General features: G+C 43.3%; 1 protein-coding gene across 3 annotated transcripts in view; it reads left to right on the forward strand.

Moving 5' to 3' along the window:
• The window catches only part of UGGT1 (UDP-glucose glycoprotein glucosyltransferase 1), a 110279-nt gene extending 96796 nt beyond the window's left edge, over window positions 1-13483 (forward strand). Inside the window, exons 37-42 of one of the 3 annotated variants that reach the window (XM_058434330.1) lie at window positions 11-171; window positions 1560-1674; window positions 4528-4644; window positions 5275-5440; window positions 7530-10195; window positions 12699-13463. In XM_058434330.1, the coding sequence (XP_058290313.1) occupies window positions 11-171; window positions 1560-1674; window positions 4528-4644; window positions 5275-5440; window positions 7530-7555 (585 nt within the window). In that variant the 3' untranslated portion in view covers window positions 7556-10195; window positions 12699-13463. Of the gene's footprint in view, window positions 1-10; window positions 172-1559; window positions 1675-4527; window positions 4645-5274; window positions 5441-7529 lie in introns of all 3 variants that reach the window. The other 2 variants (XM_032145616.2, XM_032145618.2) reach the window with 2 other exon arrangements.
• The last annotated feature ends 7695 nt before the right edge of the window (window positions 13484-21178 follow it).

The raw sequence follows: 21178 nt of genomic DNA on the forward strand, positions 1-21178 counted from the left end.
TATTCTACAGATTGTACGAACAGATCTGAAAGAGTTAAGAGATTTCAGTTTGGATGGTGCTCCTTATGGTTACACTCCTTTCTGTGACAGCCGAAGAGAAATGGATGGCTACAGGTTCTGGAAGTCAGGGTACTGGGCCAGTCATTTAGCTGGGCGAAAGTATCATATCAGGTACTGAAAAGAAGCACTCCTAACACTGTTACGGCGTTTTCCTTAACATTGATTTTGTGTAGTTAAAATTGTGAATAGGTAATACATTGGTATGGTTGAAAAATAAAAATGATAAAAAATACACAGTGGCTGGGCGCAGTGGCTCACGCCTTAATCCCAGCACTTTGGGAGACCAAGGCAGGTGGATCACCTGAGGTCAGGAGTTCAAGACCAGCCTGGCCAACATGGTGAAACCTCGTCTCTACTAAAAATACAAAAATTAGCTAGGCGTGGTGGTGGGCGCCTGTAATCCCAGCTACTCGGGAGGCTAAGGCAGGAGAATCGCTTGAACCCAGGAGGTGGAGGTTGCAGTGAGCTGAGATCACGCCACCGCACTCCAGCCTGGGTGACGGAGTGAGATTCCATCTCAAAAAAAAAAAATACAGTGTAAAAAAAACTTCCTAATCCTGTCTCTCTCTTTCCTACTCAGTTCCTATTCTCACGACAGATAACCTCCCAACTTATTGACTGTCTATCCTTCCATATTTTCTTAATTCTTACAGAAACAGCTGTGAATGTGTATTTTTTTTTTTTACACAAAATATGCTACCTATTTATACATTTTGTAACTTGGCCTTTTTTTTTTTTTTTTTTTTTTTTTTACTTAATGTCATATACATCTTCTCAATGAATAGAGACCTGATTCCTTTTCATAGCTGCATATTATTCCAGTGTGTGAGTGTTATTTATAGTTTTTTCCTGTGACCTACAATGTTGCAATGAATAATCTACTAAATAAATTATTTTTCATATCTCATATATTTGTGGGATAAATTCCTAGAAGTAGACCTTTTAGGTCGAACAGTGTGTGCGTTGTTACATTTCTAATGAGCACTCCATTCTCTTCTCTGCGAAAAGTGTGATTTGAAGATGTGCAGGGAAGAGGAACGTGTAGGAAGTGGCACATGCAGAGATCACTGCTGGGGTGTAGTGATGGTGGCTTAATTCTTTACATTCCTGGTCCAAAAGAACTGTAAGGACTGTAACACTCTGGGGTTTTTCCCCCCTGTAACATTGAAGACATCATCAGGATATCATTGAATAATGGTTGTTTATCAATTACTATGGCTTTTATTACTGCCACATATGCTAGGAAACTTTTGTCTGAGATTATTTCTTTTGGATGGCAAATACAGAACAGTAACAAAAGCATGGCGCAGTATAGATTTTGCAGTGACTTTCTTAGAGATCTTTAAAGTAGCACACTTTAACTCCACTGTAGGGCTGCGGCATACCTTTTCAAAGAAAAGCCAGAATATATGGCTAGTGGCCTGTTCCATTATTCATTGGGTTTAGTTTTCCTGTCGTAATCCATGGTTGGTTGTAACAAGCGGGTCTTCTTTATTCAGTGCACTATATGTTGTGGATCTGAAGAAGTTTAGGAAAATAGCTGCTGGTGACAGACTCAGGGGACAGTACCAAGGTCTGAGTCAGGACCCTAACAGCCTTTCAAATCTTGATCAAGTAAGTGTCCATTTTTTATGGTTAACTGTGAGTGATGGGTATACAGTGTTGCATCAGAAAATGAAGTATTATTTGTGTCTTCAATCCTCTCCTCACAGGACGGTGTCTTGTTTTTTCATAGTGTGTATGTGTGTGTGAGAGAGAGATTTTTATGTGCCCTCAAGACGTATCAGCATGAAAAATGTCATAGATTTGATGCTGGCTGGGGAGAGAGATGGAAGGAGAATGCTGCCTCTCTGAACCATTAGCATATCTTTGTATTTTGTACTCAAACTAATCTCATAGGTTTGTTTCTCTACCTGCTAGGGTCAGTTTGTTTTTCTGCTGTAGGAACTAAATAGGTCAGGATTCGTAGTATACAATCACAGTATAGTATCACAGCTTCCCCTTTTTCTATGTCAGAAACCATGATGTGTTTCAAGGTTAGCTAAATTACTGTTTGGTAATGTTAAGCATTTTTCAGAGGTGAGATTATAGTTTAAGGGTTTGGGATACATATTTCACATATTTTAAGCATTTTGTTTTGCTTAAGTCTACTTAAATTTTTTTAAACCTTTATTGTGATATGTAGCATCCATAAAGAAAAGTATACAAAAAACATGCATACATATTCACATACATCCAGGAATTATTATGAAGCAAATACCCAGATACCACAACCTAGTTCAAGAACTAGAACATTATCAGCATCCCAGAAGCCATCCTTCCTCCCTAACAAAAGTGTCTAGCATCACAACTTTTATGGTAATCATTTGCTTTTCTTTGTAGATTTACTGTTTAAGCATGTATCTGTAAACACTAGTTTAATTTGCTCATTTTCTTCTCCTCTATCTCAATGGAATAATAAAAGATAAACTTTTTTGTTTGTTTTGAGACAGAATCTCACTGTGTTGCCCAGGCTGGAGTGCAGTGGTGTGCTCTGGGTTGCACTCACTGCAACCTCCACCTCCCGGGTTCAAGTGATTCTCCTGCCTCAGCCTCCTGAGTAACTAGGATTACAGGCACGCACCACCACTCCTGGCTAATTTTTGTATTTTTAGTAGAGACAGGGTTTCACCATGTTGGCCAGGCTGGTCTCGAACTCCTGATCTCAAGTGATCCACCTGCTTTGGCCTCCCAAAGTGCTGGGATTACAATCATGAGCCACAGTGCCCAGCTCTACTTACTTTAAAATTTGTGTGATACCTGGTATCTTCTAATTTATGGAGCTACTATGGATCTGATTCTGTTGTATTATTTCTGTTATTCTTTTGTTCATACTGTCTATCACATATTTGTTTATCTTCTGTAGTGTGTCAGGCATTGTTTTTGCAGAATTATTTTGGGGAATAATTTGAGTTCAAAAATGGTATCACCCAACAGTATTTGTTTCTCTCTTTTTTTTTTTTTTTTGAGATGGAGCTTTGTTCTCATAGCCCAGGCTGGAGTGCAGTGGTGTAATCTCAGCTGACTGCAACCTCAGCCTCCCGAGCAGCTGGGATTACAGGCACATGCCACCATACCCAGCTAATTTTTTTGTATTTTTAGTTGAGACAGGGTTTCACCGTGTTGGCCAGGCTGATCTTGAATTCCTGACCTCAGGTGATCCACCCGCCTTGGCCTCCCAAAGTGCTGGGATTACAGGTGTGAGCTGCCGTGCCTGGTCTTTTTTTTTTTTTTTTTTTTTAAGACAAGGTCTCACTCTGTCATGCAGGCTGGAGTGCAGTGATGCGATCATGGCTCACTGCAGCCTCAAACTTCCAGGCTCAGGCGATCCTCCCACCTCAGCCTCCTGAGTAGCTGGGACAACAGGCTCACACCACCAGGCCTGGCTAATTTTTTGTATTTTTTATAGAGATGGGGTTTTGCCATGTTGCCCTGGCCAGTCTTGGAACTCCCAGGCTCAAGCGATCTACCCACTTCAGTAGCTATTTTTAAATTTTAGTTTGTTGGCAGGGTTTTGTAGAGAAGTATCATCTATTTATTTTTGTACCATCATGGAACATTCTTTACAAGTATCGCAGTCAATCATTTCTATACATTTCCTTGTTCCATGTAAGTCTTAGGACAATGGAACATTTTATCGTGGCAAAGTCAGAAGGACTCCAGGAAAAAGGTTTAAAGCATAGAGTAGAATTGGCTAGAAAAAATGTCATCTATTTGGGAGCAAGTCTCAATAGACAAGGTAGATTCAGAACTTCCTTGACACGAGCCTGTAAAATTTAAGAACCACCACTCTATTTAGTTGACTTTCAGAAGTCAGTAGGAGTATTTTTCTTAGGATTGCCCTAATGAAGGGAGGGTTAGGTGCAGGCTATTTGTAAGTTTTAAGCCAAAGCTTTTCAGTTGCTTATTATGGGCAGATGTTTTATGGATCCTCTAAAATTTGTAGTTTTGAATAACTTCTCTAAGGCATTGGTAAGGACCTTTTCCATTTTAAACATTTGTGATTGGCGTGTGATCCGTAATGAGCAGCTGTACATCACTGATGTTCTATGCATTTGTTTAAGCTCCCCACGAACTGGCTGGGTGCAGTGGCTCACGCCTATAATCTGAGCACTTTGTGAGGCTAAGGTAGGTGGATTGCCTGAGCTCAGCAGTTTGAGACCAACCTGGGCAACATGGCAAAACCCCATCTCTAGTAAAAATACAAAAATGGGCCAGGTGTGGTGGTGGGCCCCTGTAGCCCCAGTTACTCAGGAGGCTGAGGCACAAGAATCTCTTGAACCTGGGAGGTGGAGGCCACAGTGAGCCGAGATCGTACTACTGCACTCCAACCTGGGTGACTGAGTGGGACCACATCTCTCAATAAATAAATACCATCAGAACTTTAGATACATGTGTTTTATTTTTATTTATTTTTTTACCAAACAGGATCTGCCCAATAACATGATTCATCAGGTGCCAATTAAATCCCTCCCTCAAGAATGGCTTTGGTGTGAAACGTGGTGTGATGACGCCTCTAAGAAAAGGGCAAAAACCATTGATTTGGTAAGCCGTATGTGGTGTGCTTCTGCATGTTCATCCAGTGGATGTATGAGCGAATCATGATTAATGATTTTATTTAGATTCTTAAATTTAAGAATTTCCTAGGTTCTCATTTAGACTTCCTCTGTAATTGTATAGTTTGTCAGGGCTATTGTTATCTTACAGAATATTCTTACAAATATCTTATCTTATAGAATAAGTATAGTTTGTCGTATAGTAAGTATAAGTATATAGTTTGTCGGGGCTATTCTTATAAATATCTTATAGAATATTTCACTGGTTTTATTTCCCTGCTTATATTAGGAAACCAAATCCCTTAGCACTTAATGGGACTGTTTTCACAACTTACAATCTGCTGACTCACTCCTTGGCTTCCAGTTTATCTCTGTGCCTTGTAATCTTTCCAAATGGACTTTGACTTTTCCTGCCTTCCTATAGCCACTCACACATTCTTTGTAGATGTAAATACAGCTTTACATAGCCCACTACCATATTGCTTCTGGTAGTATATCATTTGGTTCCTTACTATTGTTTTTTTGTCCAGTTAGGACTTGTAACCCAAGAACCTTTGAATTCTCTTATTATGTATCCTTTCTTCAACTCAGCTGAAGTGTGTTCTTTTGGTTTTCACAGTGTAATAATCCGATGACCAAAGAGCCGAAACTGGAAGCAGCTGTGCGGATTGTCCCGGAGTGGCAGGACTATGACCAAGAGATCAAACAGCTACAGATCCGCTTTCAGAAGGAGAAAGAAACGGGAACACTGTACAAAGAGAAGACAAAAGAACCGAGCCAAGAAGGTAAGCACAAACCGTTGGCTTTAGGACAGTACTTCTTTCCATTTCTGATTTCTGCTTGTTGTAAAGACAATAGAATAATGGATAAAAGAGAAAAATCTACCATTAATCCTTCCATTCTAACATCAACCAGTATATGTTTTTCATTTTCCTTTTATGTTGGTCTTCTAAACAGTATTTATTAGTGCAATTGCTATCTTGTTTGTTTGTTTTTCTCATGGGGGCGAGAAAGGATATTTTAATTGCGATTATAGTTATTTAGGTTCATGAGTTTTGTGATACATAAACCAAACCTTTTGCAGAGTTCTTGTCAGATTCCTTCTTTTTTTTTCAATAAATCTGTCAGTGTACTAGTGAATGAAAAAATTTAGATCAACACAAATATGTAGTTGAAGAAACTTTTTTTTTTTTTTGAGACACAGTCTCACTCTGTTGCCCAGGCTGGAGTGCAGTGGCATGATCTTGGCTCACTGCAACCTCCACCTCCCAGGTTCACATGCTTCTCATGCCTCAGCCTCCCAAGTAGCTGGAATTACAGGCATGCATCACCACGCCCAGCTGTTTTTTAATTTTATTTATTTTTTATTTTTTGTATTTTTAGTAGAGGCAGGGTTTCACCATGTTGCCCAGGCTGGTCTCAAACTCCTGACCCAAGTGATCCACCCACCTCAGCCTCCCAAAGTGCTAGGATTACAGACGTGAGCCACTGTACCTGGCCCGAAAAAAGTATTCTTTAAAACAAGCATGTTGGAATGGAGATGGAATGCTTGTATTTAATTTAGTGTTAAGTCTTTAATGTCTTCCCTGTTGTGTGTGTCTTGAATGATAGCTACTTGAAAAAATCATTAGAATACAAAATTGACTTTTAAAAATATTAATAAGTTGGGCTCTAGATTTAAGAAAAATTTTAAATGTATTTATTTTTAAATTGTCACATAATAATTGTACAAATTTGTGGAGTCCATAGTGATGTTTTGATATGTACATGGGCTCTGGATTTTTAAGATTTATTCTGCTTTAGACTAATTCTAAAAAAGTGGCTGGGCGCAGTGGCTCATGCCTATCATCCTAGCCTCTCAGGAGGCTGAGGTGGGAGGATTGCTTGAGCCTGGGAGGTCAGGGTTGCAGTGAGCGACTGCACTCCAGCCTAGGTAACAGAGAGAACCCGTGACCAAGCAAGACCCTGTCTCCAAATAAACAAATCCAGAACATGGATCTTGGATGATTTGCCTGTACACCCCTCAGACTGTAGTATGATATTAAATATCACAGCTGGAAGGTTATATAGTAACCATAAAAATAATTAATTCACATTCATCAGTAAAACCCTGAGGACTTCCATAGATAAATGGGCAAAGAATGTGGACACACTGTTCAAGTTAAGAGGAAACACAAATAATAAATGAATGTGATGAAACAGTAATCAAATTAAAGCAGTCTATCACTAGTATCTGCTACATGGAAGAAAACAGACATAGTGATAATGCCATTTGTTTGGGAGACGGTGACGAAACTGTTGTGGATGTACCTTGATGAAGCTTTGTATATTAGAATAGCCCTTGTTAAAAAACAGTACATCTGCCATTAGAAGCCTTTAATGCATTTATATACCCTCAGTAATTACTGTCTTGAGAATATATCTTAAAGAAATAATTCAATAGAAAAAACAAAGTTGTATACATGAAAAAATTTATTTTACTATTACTTATAAGCCAAAAGCATTAAAAACAGTTTAAACATCCAAGAATGAGCTACACTGATACATAGAAAATGTTTAGATGCTATTAAATGATAAAAGAAAAATTTCGACTAAAAAAATGCATGCAACATTTACTGAAAGGAAATATTGTATTTGTGAAAACAATTCAGTTGGAGTGGGGTTTACAGATAGTTTCCATTTTAAAAAAATCTTTAATTTAGTTTTTGCTTTCAAAATAAAGTACAAAAACACAAATCCCAAAGATTTAGTAAGTGAGATAAGATGAAGGTGGAGGTACAAAGAATAGGTTCCAGTGATGAAAAATACCCACTCGGTGGTGTTTGTAATTTGAAGATCATCTGTTTTCTTTTCTGTGGTTCTCCTTTTCCTTAGGTCCTCAGAAACGTGAAGAATTATGATCTCTGGAGAAGGACAGGAAATCACCCCGTTTGAAAAACAGTTTTTATACTAAATTCTAATTTTTTTCTGATCTGTCTATACAACTGCTGATAAACTGGCTGGGCAGGAGTGCCACACCTTTTGATTCTGAGCATTTGATTCTGACTTCTGCACTCTGGTGGCCGCTGGATCTTTGGGATTAAAGCTCTATTGGATTTGTACCTCAGAGGAAGACCAAGTGGCTGATCCTTTGGACTCTGTAAAGAGCATTCTTCTAGCCAGAGGGTGGAATGGCAGCAGCAACTGGAAGAAAATGAGTTTTTTGGTGCCCACGCCCAAGAGCACACACATGCTGCACTGTCTCGGAAAGCAGGGCCAGCTAGAGCTGCCATGTTCTTCCTTACCTCAGTTTACCTGCAGCCTGCGCTGCACTGCAGATGCCCACCCTGCCCTGGGTCTGGCCGGCAGAAGCTCTGTCCAAGGTCCACACACCTCCAGGTTTACGCCAACATCCTTGTGCCCTCCCCACCTTCTCTTCGAACGCATTAGGTGCATTGTTTAATTGAAATCCAACCAACAATTGTGTGTCGAGGCTGGTTTGGTGCAGTGGCTGGGCAAATTAATTTGGGGCCAGGATGGGGGTGGGTTGCAGTGAGGGTAGGGAAAATGTCAGGAGTAGGAAGGTTCGGGGGTTATGGGAAGGGAAAGAAGACCAGAACTGGCCATCCTCTTTTATAATCCATTAGTAGCACCATGGCTCATTTGAAATGAAAATATTACTCTTATTCCCCACCCAACTGCAGTGAACTTTCTAGGTAATCGTTTTGAAAAGAATTTTTGTATCTGTGAAAGTCTTTGCTTTTTCTTTCCACCTTCTAGAAAAGTGCTACCAGTTTCCTTACTGGATACAGCCATACTCAGCCCCTCTCGTATCCAGCCCGTCAGGGTCAGGGTCAGGCTCCCTCAAGACGAGCACCGCATTGTCTGCCCTCTCTTGCGTAGGATTTTCTCTCAGACCCAGGGGACATTGCCTTGGACTTTTCTCTACAAATGCCCTCAGATCTAAGACCAGAAATGATTCTGCTTGTGGAACTCGTGGCTTTCTGTCCTATTTTGCTTTTATCTGAAAACCCTGCAGGTTGCCTTTGGCGCCCACACCAGTTCTGTCTTCATGTCGCTGCGTCGTGAAGCCCCATTTGCCTTTAGTCCCTGCTTTGTGTATCTTCACTTCCACAGCCAGTGTTGCCCCTCAGGGCATACTTTGCTGGTCAACAGGTTGTAGAGTCTTGAGTATGTTATTGGCCTAAGCGGGCATGAGGCCCCAGCATCCGACTCCATCTGCCAGGCTGCAGGGCACAGCAGCACTGGCATAGACAGTCACGCTCTGTCTTCCAACGTGCACCAGCCTTTTCTTACATATTTTGCCTGTTTTTAAAAAATATGAGGAGAGGGTGCAGATGGATAGCTGTGCCCTCACCCTCCTAAGCCAGGTGATATATTGATGTGCAGACTTTTTAAGTAATTTTAGTCTTATCACAAATATCAAGTAATTTATTTTTTCCATTTTCAAATGCAAAAGTTAGCCTAAGAAGCCTCCCAGTCATCCCGAAGGACCTTTGACTTTGCTTTTATAATTCCGTTAAAAATTGAGGAGGGGATTAATGAGTACAATGAAAACAAAACAAAACAAAAAATTAAGGAGAGGAAAGCTCGAAAGAGGGTAAGAGACTGAAAAGGCACCTCAGAATGGCTGCTGTGGGCAGAGTCTGTGGCATGACTTTCCCCACCCTGCCCCTCTGGTCAGAGCAGCTGGAGAGATGGGATCAGTAAGATTAAAGAACTTTTGTTCGGCCAGGCACGGTGGCTCACACCTGTAATCCCAGCACTTTGGGAGGCTGAGGCGGGCAGATCATGAGGTCAGGAGTTCAAGACCAGCCTGCCCAATATGGTGAAACCCCGTCTCTACGAAAAATACAAAAATTAGCCGGGTGTGGTGGCTCACGCCTCTATTCCCAGCTACTCGGGAGGCAGAGACAGGAGAATTGCCTGAACCCAGAAGGCAGAGGTTGCAGTGAGCTGAGATCGAGCCACTGCACTCCAGCCTGGATGACAGAGCGAGACTCCATCTCAGAAAACAAACAAAAAACTTTTGTTCAAGCTGCTGCATCTTCGCATTGAATGAAGCATTCAGAGTGACTGCTGCTGGCCACAACTGTGGGCGGAAGTGTGCCTTTTCCCAGTTTCTCGTCCAGGAGGTTGAAGAGGAAATACTCAAGTCACTGGGATATATGCTTTCCAAATGCTGGCCCCCACAGCACCTTTCCCCATGTCTTTCTACCAAGCCTCTTATGTTTATTCTGTGCAGGGAAGACGAAGAGTAGACCATGTTCTCTGTGTGCTGTGCATGTCCTGGTGTCACTCATTGCCTCTTATCTGTCGCCAATCAAACATAAGTCAGCTTAATAGTTGACTCTGAATAATGCAAGACCCAGCTTGCTTCCAGAATGGCCTAGGACCCTCCTCCTCCTGCCAGTTTTTTTTTTTTTTTTTTTTTGGTTCATGTGGCATAATCATCTTTCAGAATTAACCGAATGCCCCAGAAAATGATGTTACCACTAAAATATTTTCTCCAAGAAGGCATACTGTAACGGAAAAGATAGGTAAGATATTTTTTTCCCAAGAAGTAAGAATTGATTGTGCTGAATGTTCAAACTCTGGAAACTGTTCACAGTATGCTGTTCTTAGCTATTATTTATATATAGTGAATTATTTTCTCTCTCAGTCATGCCATAGTGGAAACTTTTGTTTCTGAATAAGTGACAGAGTAATATGAAATAATGTAATATGTCAGAGTGACATGCAGCATCATGAGCCTGTTTTTATGTTCTGTGTACAGTGGCATTTGATTGAGATCAAAGCCTGTCACAGCCTGCTGCTGGGGGTGTGGGGATATGCCAGAGTCCTATGTTTGGTTTTAGAAGTTTACTGAATGTTTCCCACATGGAGAATAATGGATGACATGTTAGTTTCTGTAAGAGTGGTAAAGTTGTACATCTGTCATTGTTGCATTTCAAATTGAACACATAGATGCTTGCCTGTCTACTTGGGTGAATGCCTCTTGGGAGAGCAAAGATTACATGCATGATGTATGTTAAGAAACAGTTTCTGGCCAGGCACGGTGGCTTACACTCGTAATCCCAGCACTTTGGGAAGCCGAGGCGGGCGGATTACGAGGTCAAGAGATTGAGACCATCCTGGCCAACACGGTGAAACCCCGTCTCTACTAAAAATACAAAAATTAGCTGGGCATGGTGGCAGGTGCCTGTAGTCCTAGCTACTTGGGAGGCTGAGGCAGGAGAATCACTTGAACCCGGGAGGTGGAGGTTGCAGTGAGCCGAGATCACGCCACTGCACTCCAGCCTGGTGATAGAGCAAGACTCCGTCTCAAAAAAAGAAAAAAAACAACGGTTTCCATAAATGGAGCTTAATTTGCTCTGCTGTCCTTAAGCCTTCGTGGGTTTTTTGTTTTGTTTTGTTTTGTTTTAAAAGAGAGTCTCATTCTGTCACCCAGGCTGGAGTGCAGTGGTGTGATCTTGGCTCACTGCAACCTCTGCCTCCCAAGTTCAAACAATTCTCCTGCCTCAGCCTCCCGAGTAGCTGGGATTACAGGCGCCTGCCACCATGCCTGGTTAGTTTTTGTATTTTTAGTAGAGACGCGGTTTTACCATGTTGGTTGGTCAGGCTGGTCTCAAACTCCTGACCTCAGGTGATCCGCCCACCTCGGCCTCCCAAAGTGCTAGGATTACAGGCGTGAGCCACTATGTCCGGTCAAGCCCTCGTGTTCTGAACCTTGTCAAGGCTCTGCCTGAATGAGTTTTCATCTGATTGTGGGGACCAAGTCCCTGAGTAGAGGGCCAAGAGCTAGGGACAGGGGGAAGAGACTGGCCCAGGTGGTAGGGAGGAAAGAACTCCCAGAGTTTCCTTTAGCCAGGAAACCTACTCTACTGACCCCGTGACTTAGACAGTCAGACATCACCCTGAGAGTGACAAGTGTAAAATGACTCCCTTCCTCCCCCGCCCTCCGGAAGTATATTTAGATACTTGGAAGCAATCCTTTTCTAAAATTGCCTTACCTAATTTGGCCTGAATGATTAAAAGAAATAACTCAAGAGTTACAAGGGAAAAAGAAAAAGAGTTACAAGGGAATTGTAGTCTATTTTTCTGAATAGAATATTAGTACTGTGGTGTTGCATTTCATGGGAATGGAAATGTATTGGTAAAGCTACCTGATGGAAGCTTTCTCTTGGTAACAAAAATGGAGGGTGTATTATATGCAGTTATTTAAATATATGTATTCCATTGTTGCGTGTTTTTTTTTCCCCGCAAGACAGAGATTTGCTCTTGTTGCCCAGGCTGGAGTACAATGGTGTGATCTCGGCTCACTGCAACCTCTGCCTCCTGGGTTCAGGTGGTTCTCCTGCCTCAGCCTCCCAAGTGGCTGGGATTACAGGTGTGCACCACCACACCTGGCTAATTTTTGCTTTTTTTTTTTTTTGAGACGGAATCTCACTCTGTTGCCCAGGCTGGAGTGGAGTGCAGTGGCATGATCTCAGCTCACTGCAGCCTCTGCCTCCCGGGTTCAAGAGATTCTCCTGGCTCAGCCTCCTGAGTAGCTGGGATTACAGGTGCCTGCCACTATGCCTGGCTAATTTTTGTATTTTTAGTAGAGACGGGGTTTTGCCATGTTGGCCAGGGTGGTCTCGAACTCCTGACCTCAAGTGATCCAACCGTATCGGCCTCCCAAAGTGCTGGGCTTATAGGTGTGAACCACTGCGCCTGTCCCATTGTTGTGTAATTTTAATAATTAGTTTTTTAAGTACTTGATTTTATGGGCACATTTTTGTGGGATGATTGGAGTTAATCAAATATAGCTTGTCATGTGTGTAGTTTGGTAAGATAACTTTTTTAAATTCATGTTTTCTCTGCCTTGAGGTAGTGAGGGAAAGATCTTAATCAGGATTTTGGTAATTATCTGATTGAATTCAAGCAAATGAGACATCATGAACTTCAGTGGTTATTGATATTTCAGGGTATATACCTGAAATGCCTAGAGGATACAGATTTCTCATTTCATTCTTTGGTCTTTCATTTCTCTATATACAGAAATGACACTTCTGGGAGGCAGTAGTAGCAGGAAGTCAATGAATTGAGTAGAGGGTCCCGTTCCCTCAGGCTATCGTTGATCAGTGACAATTTATAAAAACAAACTGCAAAGTCTGCGGCAAGCGGCCGCCTGCTTCCTAGAAGGAGCCCATGAAGGTTAAACTCCGTGGTCAGTGTTCGCAAGCGCCGGGTGTGGTGGCTCACACCTGTAATCCTAGCACCTTGGGAGGCCAAGGCGGGTGGATCACCTGAGGTCAGGAGTTTGAGGATTTGCAAGCAAAAGGTCCTCTCCTGAGTCTTTCCCAGATACCCAGCAGTGCAGAGGCCAGCTGTGGAAGGTTGCAGTGGGACAGGAGTGTACTGTATGCCTTGCCTTACTTGTCACCATTGAGATTTCCAGAGAAATGGGCATAACGCCTCTGAACAGCAACAGCAAAAAGCAAAATACATTAACTTAAGGTTGACAACAAAAGATTATCAAGTACCATGTTTTCCAACCAACCAGTTATTCGTGGTAATAACAAAATAAAGGTGGGAAAATGTTATAATTTTTAAGGAAACCGTGTACTTTAAAAATCTTCTTTATGAATATCCAATGTTACTGTAATCCTGCTCCATTAAATGCAGCCTTGTTGTCAGGTGCTGCCCCTTGCTTGGGAACAGCATTGGGCTTTTAAATGTCTGCAGAATCTCTGCATTCGAAGGGAATTGAGAATGAACTTCTTGGTACTGTAATGAAAATAAGGTCTGCTCAACACAATAAACTTTTCCTCTCTTCTTGAAAACTGCGCAGTCATTTGGCTTTTGTGTTTAGGAAGGGCAGATTGATAGAGCGCAAAGTCCAACCCCTTCATCTAGTGGAAGCTGCAAACCCAGACAGAGGAACGAGGGCTTTACCTGAGTCTTGTCTGCGGCTGGGGCTGGCTTCGTGTTACATCCAGTTCTTTGGATTCTGAGGACAGCACCCAGGTCTCCTCCAGGTCCTCAACCTCTGGGAGCTGCCCCAGGCAGAACTCGGCAGGCAGGCATAACAGGTGGGGTGGGAGGGGGAACCTCAAGGCAAGAAGGTGTCATGAGACCCCTGGGCTGGCAGAGTTCCTTAGGAGGGTGGCATGGACTTTGCATTTTGCCAGTTCTCTGAGCTCCTACTCTGGGGTGGATATGCATTGAGGATGTAGTCTCTGTGTGATGATGGGGAGGGCGGGGAGGGGCACCTGGTACCTGTGAAGGCACAAGAGAGGGCCCTAAGGTGCAGGACCAGGACTAAGCTGCTACAAGGAGGTGGTGCTTAGGTTGAAGCCTGAGGACTAAGTAGGGGCGCAGGGTGGGCAGAGGGGAGGAGCTTGAGCTAGTGTCGTTGAGGGAGCTGCATGGAAGCCTGCACGTGGCCAGGAGAGGGGGAATGGGTTTGATCCTGAGGGCACAAGAAGGCCCTTGAGGGGTTTAAACTGGGTGCTGGCACTAAATGGGTTTTTTCTTGTAATAAACTTTGCGTTGAGGTCTGTGGCACATATTGAAAAGTACATAAACACACACCTTGATAGGTTTTCACAAAGTGAAAGCACTAGCATATCCATCATCCAGATAAAGAAAAGGAAGTTGGAGTTTATTTTAACACTTCAACATCTGATCCCAGTCGCTTCCAGGAAGGGCAGAGCAGCATGTGTCAGACCAGCCTACGCCTGATCATTACACACACTATTTGAAAAGCACTGGAGCCTGCTGAGATACGGGCAAGAGAGGGAGAGCACGAACCATCAGAAGAAGTGAAACCTCATGTGGCTCACGGGGAATAAAACAGAAGGTGGCAGTCTTACTAGGCCCAGGAGCCAAGTCACTTCAGGACGTTCTTGGCAGCTGCACACTGGTGTGGGGGCACATGCCAGAAAGGAGGAAACCACAGAAGCCCCCAACTTTGCCTTGTATAGTCTTGTCAAGTTCTTGGCGGGTTCCTGTATGATACATAAACAGGGCAGAATTCCAAATGGAAAGCAACACTTGGAAGGCTGGAAAAGCTGAGTAGGGATTTCAGAAGATGTGCTGGGGAGAAGAAGTTTAGAATTCATTTTCCATCAAATTAGAGGGATTTGGTAACTATTTCAGACTTTGCATTGAAAACCCAGGGTGTAGGCCTTAGGATTAGGACCACATCACAGAACTCAAATCTAGGGTCTAGGACTGAGGGTAAAACTAAGACCTACCCTCATAAAGCCTAAAATGAAGGCTTCACAGAATCAAGGTGATCGCTGGTAACCAAACTCTGCTAAAACAAAACAGTTTTTGTGGAAAAAAACTGAATCCAGAGTGTCTATAGTATATTACTCAGAATGTCCAGTATGTAACCACATTAGTAGGCATGAAAGGAAGTGGGAATATATGACATGTGATCAAGAAAAAAAATCAGGCTGGGTGCGGTGGTGCACACCTGTGACCCCAGGACTTTGGGAAGCCGAGGCGGTTGGATTGTTGGAGCCTACGAGTTCGAGACCAGCCTGAGCAATATGGTGAAACCCCATCTCTACAAAAAATACAAAAAATTAGCCAGGCATGGTGGTATGTGCCTGTAGTCCCAGCTACTCAGAAGGCTGAGGTGGGAAGATCATTTGAGCCTGGGAGGTTGAGGCTACGGTGAGCTGTGATAGTGCCATTGCACTCCAGCCTGGGTGACAGAGTGAGATGAGACCCTGTCTCAAAAAAACAAAAAAATCAAAACAACCCATAAACCAAGGTGTTGAAATCATTCAGTAAAAATGTTAAAATAATTATAAATGTTTTTCTTAGACATAAGTGGATGCTTTTTTATTGCCTTTTGATATGTCCTGAGTTTGTATGTGTGTGTATGTATATGTGTATATATATATATTTATTAATTTAATTGACAGATTGTGTATATTCAAGGTGTCCAGTGTGATGATTTGCTACACATGTGCATTGTGTGATTATCACCACTGAATTAGGACACCCATCCCCACCTGTGCTGCACATTAGATCCACAGAACTTATCTTTTTTTTTTTTTTTTTGAGATGGAGCCTCGCTCTGTCGCCCAGGCTGAAGTGCAGTGGTGTGATCTTAGCTCACTGCAACCTCCGCCTCCCGGATTCAAGCAATTCTCCTGCCTCAGCCTCCTGAGTAGCTGGGATTATAGGCGTACACCACTATGCCTGGCTAATTTTTGTATTTTTAGTAGAGACGGGGTTTCACCATGTTGTTCAGGCTGGTCTCAAATTCCTGACCTCGTGATCCGCCTGCCTGGGCCTCCCAAAGTGTTAGGGTTAGAGGCGTGAGCCCCCACGTCTGGCCTGTCGCGCAGGCTTAAGTGCAATGTTGCACTCTGGCCTCACTGCAACCTCTGCTTCCTGGGTTCAAGCAATTCTCCTGCCCCAGCCTCCCGAGTAGCTGGGATTACAGGCAACTGCCACTGCACCTGGCTAATTTTTGTATTTTTAGTAGAGACGGAGTTTCACCATGTTGGTCAGGCTGGTCTCAAACTCCTGACCTCAGGCAATCCGCCCACCTTGGCCTCCCAAAGTGCTGGAATTACAGGCATGAACCACCATGCCCAGCCCCACAGAACTTATCTTTAAACTGAGAGTTTATACTCTTTGATCTGCATCTCCTCATTTCCTGATTTGCAGAAGAAAAGTCAGTGAACTTGAAGACAGGTTAATAGAAATTATCTAAATTGAAAAACAAAGTGGAAGAAGAGATTGAAAAAGAATAAATGAGCAGAGACTCAGTAAACCATGAGACAGTATAACAAATGCGTAACTAGAATCCCAGGAGAGGAGAGAAAATGTGGCAGAAAAAAAAAATACGGAGAAATACTGGCCAACATTGTTTGTTTTTAAAAAATGCGGTCTTGACCCAGTTTTGAGGCCCTAGCTTTGAGGTCCTGTCTGGAGGCCAGTCAGTCCTCTAGAGCAGCCAATCAAGTTTATGCCCTCAACTACCTCCCTTCTTCAGCCCAAGCTCCAGGCCAGCACCCTGACACCCCAGGGCAGTACCAGACAACCTGCAACAGCCCCTGTGGCCCAGCACCTGCTGAGATTATTCCAGGCAGTCTCAGTCTGTTGCCCCTGCCTCACCTGTTCCTTCCTGGAAAACCACAATAAGGGGTCTTGCCCACATTCCCCTGCTCCCTGTGCCCCATGACCGGTGGTTGCTTCCACTGAGCAGCCCTGCGTGGAGTGCTGTTTCTCCTCAGGGAACTGAGTGCGACGTGTCAAATTTACCGTTTCTCTCTTGATCTGCATCTGGCCTCACCAGAATCACCACTCCCTCCCCTTCAAAGCAGGATGAATATAAAGAAGGCCACACCTAGGCACATCATAGTCAAATGCTGAAAATTAAAGATAATATCATGAAAAAGTAGTAGCCAGGAAAACAAAAACACCTGATGTGTAGGGGAACAGCAATGAAAATGACAGCTGACTTACCATCAGGAACGCGGGAGTGACATCATAGATGCTGAAAGAAGAGCTAACATCGTACATGCAGGGAAAATATTCCTCAAAAATGAACTTGGGGCCGGGTGCGGTGGCTCACACCTGTAATCCTAGCACTTTGTGAGGCTGAGGCGGGTGGATCACCTGAGGTCAGGAGTTTGAGACCAGCCTGGCCAACATTGTGAAACCCCGTCTCTACTAAAAATACAAAAATTAGCCGGGTGTGGTGGCAGGAACCTGTAATCCCAGCTACTCGGGAGGCTGAGGCAGGACAATCGCTTGAACCCGAGAGGCAGAGGTTGCAACGAGCCGAGATCATGCCATTGCACTGCAGCCTGGGTGACCGAGGGAGACTCCGTCTCAAAAAAAAAAAAAAAGTTGGAATAAAAACATTTTGGGGTAACTGAATGCTGACAGAGTTCATTGTAGGAGGCAAGTACTACAAAATTGCTTTAAAAAAAGCTCCTGGGGAGAGTGGCCCCAAGAGTTGGGGTTCAGTGTCCTCCAAGCCCTGGTCCTCTCCAATGGGCCTGGGATCTGCCCCACCTGACCCATTCTCCTGACCCTGAGGTTGGCTTCAATGCTAAGGAAGCCCACAATACTGTCGAAGAGTGTGTAGATGGGGTTTCAGCTGGTGAAGATTAGAATCACAACATCAACCAAGCATAGTGGAACAATCCTTAACACATCTGGTTATGTTGGGAAAAGCTTATACATATATTGTGACCTGTGCAGTGGTCCAGAAGAGCGCATACGGCTTTCATACAGCCAGCTCCTGTTTTTGGAATACCACATCTGATGGAACCTGTACCATAAGATGGGAGAACCGGACCATGAACTGTATTGTCAACGTTTTTGCCATTGCTATTGTTCTTTAACTGACTAAAAATGTTGGGCTAAAGCCATTAACTTAAGAACTTGTCAGTGTATCCTTTCAAAAAAAGAGTAATAGTTATTTATTAGTGTGCTAGATGACAAGCGTGCAATATGTAAGCAAAATGCTGTAATCCCAGCACTTTGGGAGGCCGAGACGGGCAGATCAAGAGGTCAGGAGATCGAGACCATCCTGGCTAACACGGTGAAACCCCGTCTGTACTAAAAAATACAAAAAAATTAACTGAGCGTGTTGGTGGGCGCCTGTAGTCCCAGCTACTTGGGAGGCTGAGGCAGGAGAATCACTTGAACCCGGGAGGTGGAGGTTGCAGTGAGCCGAGATCACGCCACTGCACTCCAGCCTGGGCCACAGAGCAAGACTCCATCTCAAAAAAAAAAAAGTAAGCAAAATAAAAAGCACTTAGTGCTTTCTGACAGAATTATAGATGTAATTTTAAGAGTTGCTCCTAGCAAGTTAAAAGTGCATATAAAATATGCAACTCTTAGTTAAAGGCTTTATTATCAGTCTTATCTATACAAGTAGTAAATTTTGTCATTGCTTTAGTTACAACCATCTGTAAATAATTTTAAAGACTTATTATGTGGAGTTCAAGTTGAGTGGAATAAAGTACAGATTAAAAGTATACAATTGACTGGGTGTGGTGGCTCACACCTGTAATCCCAGCACTTTAGGAGGCTGAGGTGGGTGGATCACAAGGTCAGGAGATTGAGACCATCCTGGCTAACACAGTGAAACCCCATCTCTACTAAAAAATACAAAAAATTAATCAGGCATGGTGGCACGTGCCTGTAGTCCCAGCTACTCAGGAGGCTGAGGCAGGAGAATCGCTTGAACCCAGGAGGTGGAGGTTGCAATGAACTGAGATCGCACCACTGTACTCCAGCCTGGGCAACAGAGTGAGACTCAGTCTCAAAATAAATAAATAAATAAAATAATAATATTAACAAAATAAATGAGTTTAATGCAGTGATCTTTGTTTTTGGCACATCAGAAATTCTCAGTCATTATTCATGTTTCTTTATGCTGCTGGCTTTTGTGCCCTTGAAGATTATAATAGTGACCAAAATATCTATGCAGACTTATTTATTGTTGTTGAAGCCTGGTTTAAGAAAAAAAAAATTCATACCTCGTGAACTTGCTATCTGCTGTGTTTCTAATTAAAATATAATAAATATTGTCTTCCTGTGCTAAAAAAAAAAGGCCAGGCACAGTGGCTCACTCCTGTAACACCAGCACTTTGGGAGGTCGAGGCAGTCAGGTCCCCTGAGGTCAGGAGTTACAGACCACCCTGGCCAACACGGTGAAACTCCATCTCTACTAAAAAAAAGTACAAAAATTGCCGGGCGCGGTGGCTCATGCCTGTAATCCCAGCACTTTGGGAGACCGAGGTGGGCGGATCACAAGGTCAGGAGATCGAGACCATCCTGGCTAACACGGTGAAACCCCTTCTCTACTAAAAAAAAAAAAAAAAAAAAAAATTAGCCGGGCGTGGGCGTGGTGACAGGTGCCTGTAGTCCCAGCTGGAGGCTGAGGCAGGAGAATGGCGTGAACCCGGGAAGCGGAGCTTGCAGTGAGCCGAGATCGTGCCACTGCACTCCAGCCTGGGAGACAAGAGTGAGACTTCGTCTCAAAAAAGAAAAAAAGGGAAATGATGCCAAATATAAATTCAAACCTCCAGGGAGGAAGGGAGCACTGGAAATAGTAAATATGTGGGTAAATACACTATTTTTTTGTTTACTTGAGTTCTTTACAAGACCATTGATTGCTTAAAACAGAAATAACATTGGTATATTGCGGGGTGTATAGCATGTAGAGTAAAATATATGACAATCACACAAAGGGTGGGAGTTGTAAGGTTCTTAAATCTGCTGTGATTTGTTATGAGGACAGGGCAGGAGAAGCTGATAAGTTAAGGCAGCATATCACTTTCTCTAGCGCAGCCATCTGAAAAATGCAAAGTGTTACAGCCAAAAAGCAAAAGAAGAGGTACAATGGAATGCTTAAAACTTTTTAAAAATTAGGGCCAGTGGGCGCAGTGGCTCACGCCTGTAATCCCAGCGCTTTGGGAGCCAAGGCAGGCAGATCACCTGAGGTCAGGAGTTCGAGACCGGCCTGGCCAACATGGTGAAACCCCGTCTCTACTAAAAATACAAAAGCTAGCCAGGTGTGGTGATGGGCACCTGTAGTCCCAGCTATTTGGGAGGCTGAGGCAGGAGAATCACTTGAACCCGGGAGGCAGAGGTTGCAGCGAGCCAAGATCATACCACTGCATTCCAGCGAGACTCTGTCTCAAAAAAAATTAAGGCTGGGCACACTGGCTCTTGCCTGTAATTCCAGCACTTTGAGAGGCCAAGGTGGGAGGATCACTTGAGCCCAGGAGTTCGAGACCAGCCTGGGCAACATAGTGAGACTCCATCACTACAAAAAAAGTTAAAAATGAAAAAAAGTTTTTTTAACTAAAAAATTCCCCTGAAACATAAAACTTGATCAACCCAATAGAAGACAGGAATGGAAGGACAAAAGAATCAGTACAGAGGAGACAAATGACTAAATGGTAGCCATCAAACTCAAAACTAAAAAATATCAGTAATTACATTGTAAGTTAATTTTCTTAAACACTCTAAATAAAAGGCTAAGATTTTCACATTGGACTTTAAAAAGCAATTTACCAGAATGGCACGTTAAATGAAAGTAGATAGGGTGAAAGAGATCTAGGGGGTGGTCACTGCACTGAGTCATTGATCTGACAAGGTCAACTGGAAGCAACTATTCTGGAGCTCTGGACCCTGTTCAAACACTTAAAACCACCAGGGAAGCACTTCCTGAAGGAAGAGACTGCTGATTTGTGAGTGAGTGGCATATGTGACCCACCACCATCCTCCTTCCTCAGTGCCACCTCAGCTGTAGGGATGGCTGCCTGCACTCTTGGAACATCTCACTGGTGCCAGGGTAGGCAGTGGTGACCTCCTCCTCCAAAAAAATTGGATCTGTAAATTTTGGCTGGTCTGGTGTACCCTGTGGAAGCAGCACAGGCACCTGCTTTAGTTTTGGCCCTCTTGGCAGTGGTGGCAGCTGCTTACACTTCTATCAGAAGATTTAGCTTCTCGATGGGCGCCACCAACATGGTGTTCAGGCACTT

This window comes from Hylobates moloch, unplaced genomic scaffold, assembly GCF_009828535.3.
Source record: "Hylobates moloch isolate HMO894 unplaced genomic scaffold, HMol_V3 SCAFFOLD_24, whole genome shotgun sequence".
Classification (NCBI taxonomy): Eukaryota; Metazoa; Chordata; class Mammalia; order Primates; family Hylobatidae; genus Hylobates; species Hylobates moloch.